This window comes from Sander vitreus, unplaced genomic scaffold, assembly GCF_031162955.1.
Source record: "Sander vitreus isolate 19-12246 unplaced genomic scaffold, sanVit1 ctg458_0, whole genome shotgun sequence".
Lineage (NCBI taxonomy): Eukaryota > Metazoa > Chordata > Actinopteri > Perciformes > Percidae > Sander > Sander vitreus.
The window spans coordinates 45,001-50,969 of record NW_027595568.1 but is presented as its reverse complement, the minus strand read 5'-3'; the positions used below and the strand labels follow the sequence as shown (position 1 = coordinate 50,969).

General features: G+C 40.3%; 1 protein-coding gene across 1 annotated transcript; it reads left to right on the top strand.

The window, feature by feature from the left end:
- Positions 1-286: 286 nt before the first annotated feature.
- LOC144514129 (dynein axonemal intermediate chain 2-like) lies at positions 287-3,495 on the top strand (the record flags this gene model as incomplete). Its single annotated transcript, XM_078245327.1, has 3 exons — positions 287-433; positions 2,244-2,453; positions 3,369-3,495. Coding segments are annotated over 3 exons (417 nt in total), but the record flags the coding sequence as incomplete, so codon positions are not given.
- Between the last annotated feature and the right edge of the window lie 2,474 nt (positions 3,496-5,969).

Genomic DNA, 5,969 nt, shown 5'->3' with positions numbered 1-5,969 from the left:
AAAAGTCATAGAGAAAGTCATAGAAAAGTCATGGAAAAGTCATAGGAAAGTCATGGGAAAGTCATGGAAAGTCATCAAAAAGTCATGGGAAAAGTCATGTGATAGTCATGGAAAAGTCATGGAAAAGTCATAGAAAAGTCATGGAAAAGTCATGGAAAACGTCATGAAAAGTCAACTTTTCTTGAGTCTCTGGACTGCCGGTCCCGGAGCATTTGTTAACGTGTGAAACCTGTGACACCTTGTTGTTGTTGTTGATGATGATGATGATGATGATGTGGTTCCCCAGGTGTGTGACGAGGCCCTCTACAGCCTCCGTCTCCAGGACAACGGGCGCTTGGTGGCGTGCGGCTCCCAGCAGGGCGGCGCCACGCTGCTGGAGATCAGCTCCGGTCTGTCCACGCTGCAGAAGAACGACAAGAGTCTGCTGGCCGCGGTGAGACACATGACTCAGCACTTATTACACAGAACCCCCCCGGTAACTAACCATTCAATACCAATACCTTAATACACCATTATACACCATATAATACCTTAATACACCAATATACACCATATAATACCTTAATACACCAATATACACCATATAATACCTGACTACACCATATATACACCATATAATACCTTAATACACCAATATACACCATATAATACCTTAATACACCATTATACACCATATAATACCTTAATACACCATATATACACCATATAATACCTGAATACACCAATATACACCATATAATACCTTAATACACAATATACACCATATAATACCTTAATACACCAATATACACCATATAATACCTTAATATACCAATATACACCATATAATACCTTAATACACCATTATACACCATATAATACCTGAATACACCATATATACACCATATAATACCTTAATACACCATTATACACCATATAACACCTGAATACACCAATATACACCATATAACACCTGAATACACCAACATACACCATATAATACCTGAATACACCAATATACACCATATAATACCTTACTACACCAATATACATATAATACCTGAATACACCAATATACACCATATAATACCTGAATACACCAATATACACATATAGTACCTTAATATACCAATATACACCATATAATACCTTAATACACCAATATACACCATATAATACCTGAATACACCATATAATACCTGAATACACCATATATACACCATATAATACCTTAATACACCAATATACACCATATAATACCTTAATACACCATTATACACCATATAATACCTGAATACACCAATATACACCATATAATACCTGAATACACCATATATACACCATATAATACCTTAATATACCAATATACACCATATAATACCTGAATACACCAATATACACCATATAATACCTGAATACACCATATATACACCATATAACACCTGAATACACCAATATACACCATATAATATCTGAATACACCAATATACACCATATAATACCTGAATACACCAATATACACCATATAATACCTGAATACACCAATATACACCATATAATACCTTAATACACCAATATATACCATATAATACCTGAATACACCAATATACACCATATAATACCTTAATACACCAATATACACCATATAATACCTGAATACACCAATATACACCATATAATACCTGAATACACCAATATACACCATATAATACCTTAATACACCATAATACCTGAATGCACCAATATACACCATATAATACCTTAATACACCAATATACACCATATAATACCTTAATACACCATATAATACCTGAATACACCAATATACACCATATAATACCTTAATACACAATATACACCATATAATACCTGAATACACCATATATACACCATATAATACCTGAATACACCAATATACACCATATAATACCTGAATACACCAATATACACCATATAATACCTTAATACACCAATATACACCATATAATACCTTAAGTGTTTCTATGACTACGTGAGCGTCTCTATGACTACCTGAGTGTGATGTAATAACAGTTGTAATAACAGCTGTGTGATGTAATAATAGCTGTGTGACGTAATAACAGGTGTAATAACAGGTGTGTAATGTCATAACAGGTGTAATAACATCTGTGTGATGTAATAACAGCTGTGTGATGTAATAACAGGTGTAATAACAGGTGTGTGATGTCATAACAGGTGTAATAACAGCTGTGTGATGTTATAACAGCTGTTTGATGTAATAACAGATGTTTGAGCGGGAGACAAAGCGAGAGAAGGTTCTGGAGGCCCGGCAGAGAGAGATCCGTCTGAAGGAGCGGAGCCGCTCGGCGCAGAGCCGAGAGGACGAGCCCGGCCGCGAGGACGCCGATCACGGTCCTGATCAGCTGATCGCCAAGGCCCAGGAAGACTTCTACGTCATCACGGAGACGGAGCGCCGCAGGAGGGATGCTAACCAGGTACACACATTGACATATATATACTGGACCAGCAGACCCTGTGTCTCTGTCTTAGTCCTCTCTCTCAGGTACTAGTTAGTCCTCTCTCTCAGGTACTAGTTAGTCCTCTCTCTCAGGTACTAGTTAGTCCTCTCTCTCTGGTACTAGTTAGTCCCAGTATATATAATGGAGCAGCAGACCCCGTGTCTCTGGACGGAGACCAGTGACGTCTCTTTCCCGGTGATGGCTGAGCGTTACTGAGCAGCCTCCAACTGAGCTTGAAGACGTAGATGTGACGTGAGCAACCTGTCTGAAAGTTGGAAGTCTTCTGGTAGCTGTGCCAAGAGAAATCTCAATCATTCCCAATCTAGCAGAGACGGAGAGCGTAGGTATATGTAAGGAGATAACATAGACACAGGCTCATTATTGATCACTAAAATGATAGTTAACATTAGTCATTACACTTAAACAGCTGATGGAAGTCCAAACTGCCTGAGAGCTTCTCCTGTACTATACGGTAACTCCTCTACTATGAGACAGGAAGTCTCGTGGTTATGACCCAATCGTTAGCCTATTGTTATAAAAACGTCTGCTACGGAGCCATAACGTGAGCTACAAGGTAATGGAGCCTTTTATACATTGTCGTGTTTCTTTAGAAATAAACAACGGACAAATAGAGTCTTTAAACGCTTCAGATGTAAAGGTATTCTCTGTCAAAGTGACGTCAGAATGAATGGCAGTCAATGGGATGCTAACGGGATGCTAACGGGAGGTGATGGCTAGGTAGCATCAGAATGGCGCCATAGGAGGTTTGGGGTCCGAGGAGAAGCTGACCCCCTTGGGTACACAGTTCACAGCCAGGGGCTCTGTGTTTACACTGCAGTGCATGCTGGGTAAACAGCTCACATAGAGGAACATGTGGATCTTGTGTTTCAGGAGAAAGACGTCTGTGAAGAAAAGGAAGTGAGAGAAGAAGAAACTGGACCATCTCAGTGAAGAAGACGTTCTTCTTTTTGTTCTTTATTGTTCATCAACACTGTTCACTTTAATTAAAAGCGTTTCTGCTTTTATTCTGAAGGACTCACAGGAAATCATCTTTACTGGCTGTTGCCAAGCTGTCTTTTACTTTGAATGGGTTTTTAACACAGTAATACAGAGCCCCTCAGGGGACATGAGCAAAATAAATGTAAAGTTTAGTTTCACGTGTGCAAAACTCAAAAGAGAATGGGTTGCACAGGAATATCATATAGAAAAATATAGACTGTCAGCTGCATACACATGTCTCACATAAGGTAGATGGCTTATATTGGATGTTACTTTAGAGGGTCAAAGGATGACTATTGATAACAGTGGCGCAAAAAGTGGGTATGCACTATATGCAGCGCATAGGGGCGCAGCAGCATGGGGGCGCAGCAGCATGGGGGCACCAAAGCAAAGAAAAAAGAAATATATCTTTTTTTGGTATCTTCTATATGTAGCTGCTGTTGTGCGTTTCTAAATCATTTCTACATTTCCTCAATATTATTATATTATTATAACATTTTAGAGGACTAACAGGATAGAGTAGACGACCTGTCTCATAAGATTCATCATAGAATGTTGACATAGAATGTTGACATAGAATGTTGATATAGCATGTTGACATAGAATGTTGACATAGAATGTTGACATAGCATGTTGACATAGAATGTTGACATAGAATGTTGACATAGAATGTTGACATAGCATGTTGACATAAAATGTTGACATAGCATGTTGACATAGAAGAGGGGGGAGGGAGGGGAGGGGTGCCGCCGTGAGCGCTGAGCGAGCCGGTATGAGTAGTGAGTTGTCGTCTATGGAAAAAGATGGATAAAGCAAAACAGCTGTTGGGTTAGGGTTAGGGCTAAACATAGAAAAAGAAAAGGGAAAAGGAGATGACATGTCAATGGCTGGCGTCTCCCTTAGAGATAGGGTGAGAAGCTCAGTTATCCGTGAGGAGCTCGGAGTAGAGCCGCTGCTCCTTTATGTCGAAAGGAGCCAGTTGAGGTGGTTCGGGCATCTGGTAAGGATGCCCCCTGGGCGCCTCCCTAGGGAGGTGTTCCAGGCACGTCCAGCTGGGAGGAGGCCTCGGGGGAGACCCAGGACTAGGTGGAGGGATTATATCTCTAACCTGGCCTGGGAACGCCTCGGGATCCCCCAGTCGGAGCTGGTTAATGTGGCCCGGGAAAGGGAAGTTTGGGGTCCCCTGCTGGAGCTGCTGCCCCCGCGACCCGACCCCGGATAAGCGGATGAAGATGGATGGATGTCAATGGATGTGACAGCAGTGTAATAAGTGGATGGTGAGAGGCAACAGGTAGGCTTTAAAGTGTGACGTCTGTGTTTGGAGGCTTGCAAATATTCATGTTAACAGACTAGCTAGCGTTTGCTAACACTGGGAACGTAGCAGCCAAATGGGGGTTTACAGCTAGCTTAGAATAAGCAAAACCGAGGTTGCTGAGCTGAAAACTGGTAAATATAAGGTAGCATGTACAATAAATGACAAGAATCTGGAAAATATAACTAATGCTATAACTCTAGTTTACCATGGAACCATGCATAGATTTGCTACCAAACTTGGAGGCTTGCAAATATCCAAGTTAACAGACAGGCTAGTGTTTGCTAGCTTAATGCAAACTAATGTTGCTGATAGCTCCATTTAGATTTTGGTTAAACCCTATGGTACCAATCTCATGCATGACATATCTCCATTTTATTAAGGTCAAATAACAACTGGTAAATATAAGGTAGCATGCACAATACATGACAAGAAGAAAAAAGAAATATGAAAAAATATATATAAATATTGTAAATAACAGCAGCTCAGTCTTATCTGATGACATCACTAGGCTGATTTAAGAACTGAGTTTAGGCTGCTGTAGTTACCAGTGAGTTCATTCAGTGTGAGGATGGTGGATCAGGAAAGACGGGGAGGCAACAGGTAGGTCTAACATTACTTAGTTATATTACTTTAAAATAAACCTTTATTGTTTAAAGCCCATACATGATGATGATCGGCACTTCTTTTTTGGGGGGGGAGGGGGGGCAAAATTGTCACTGCATACCCCTCTGACACTGGGTAGTTGCGCCCCTGATTGCTAATATTTATGCTCCTAATTCTGTTAACCCAGATTTTTTTCACGAAGTCTGTAACTTGATTAGAAATAATAATATAATTCATGGGGGGGTTTTAATGAAGTCAGGGATTTAATAATGGATCAAACTCAGGCTGACACTGTGGCTGAGGGCTGGCACATCACAAAATATTATTTCATCAATTTTCGATAAAGACATTGGCGCTCATTTCTGAAACGTGCGTAGGACCAAAAACAGGCGTAGGAAGGGCGTACGCCGATTCCTACGCAAAGCTCGGCATTTATCAATTTGAACGTGATTAATCGCGATTAAGTATAGAAAATCAACGATTAATCGCGATTAAGACAATGTAATCGTTTGACAGCACTAAATAAAACCTTTATAATCAGATCAGTGGCGTTCCCTCTTCCATCCAGCATCACC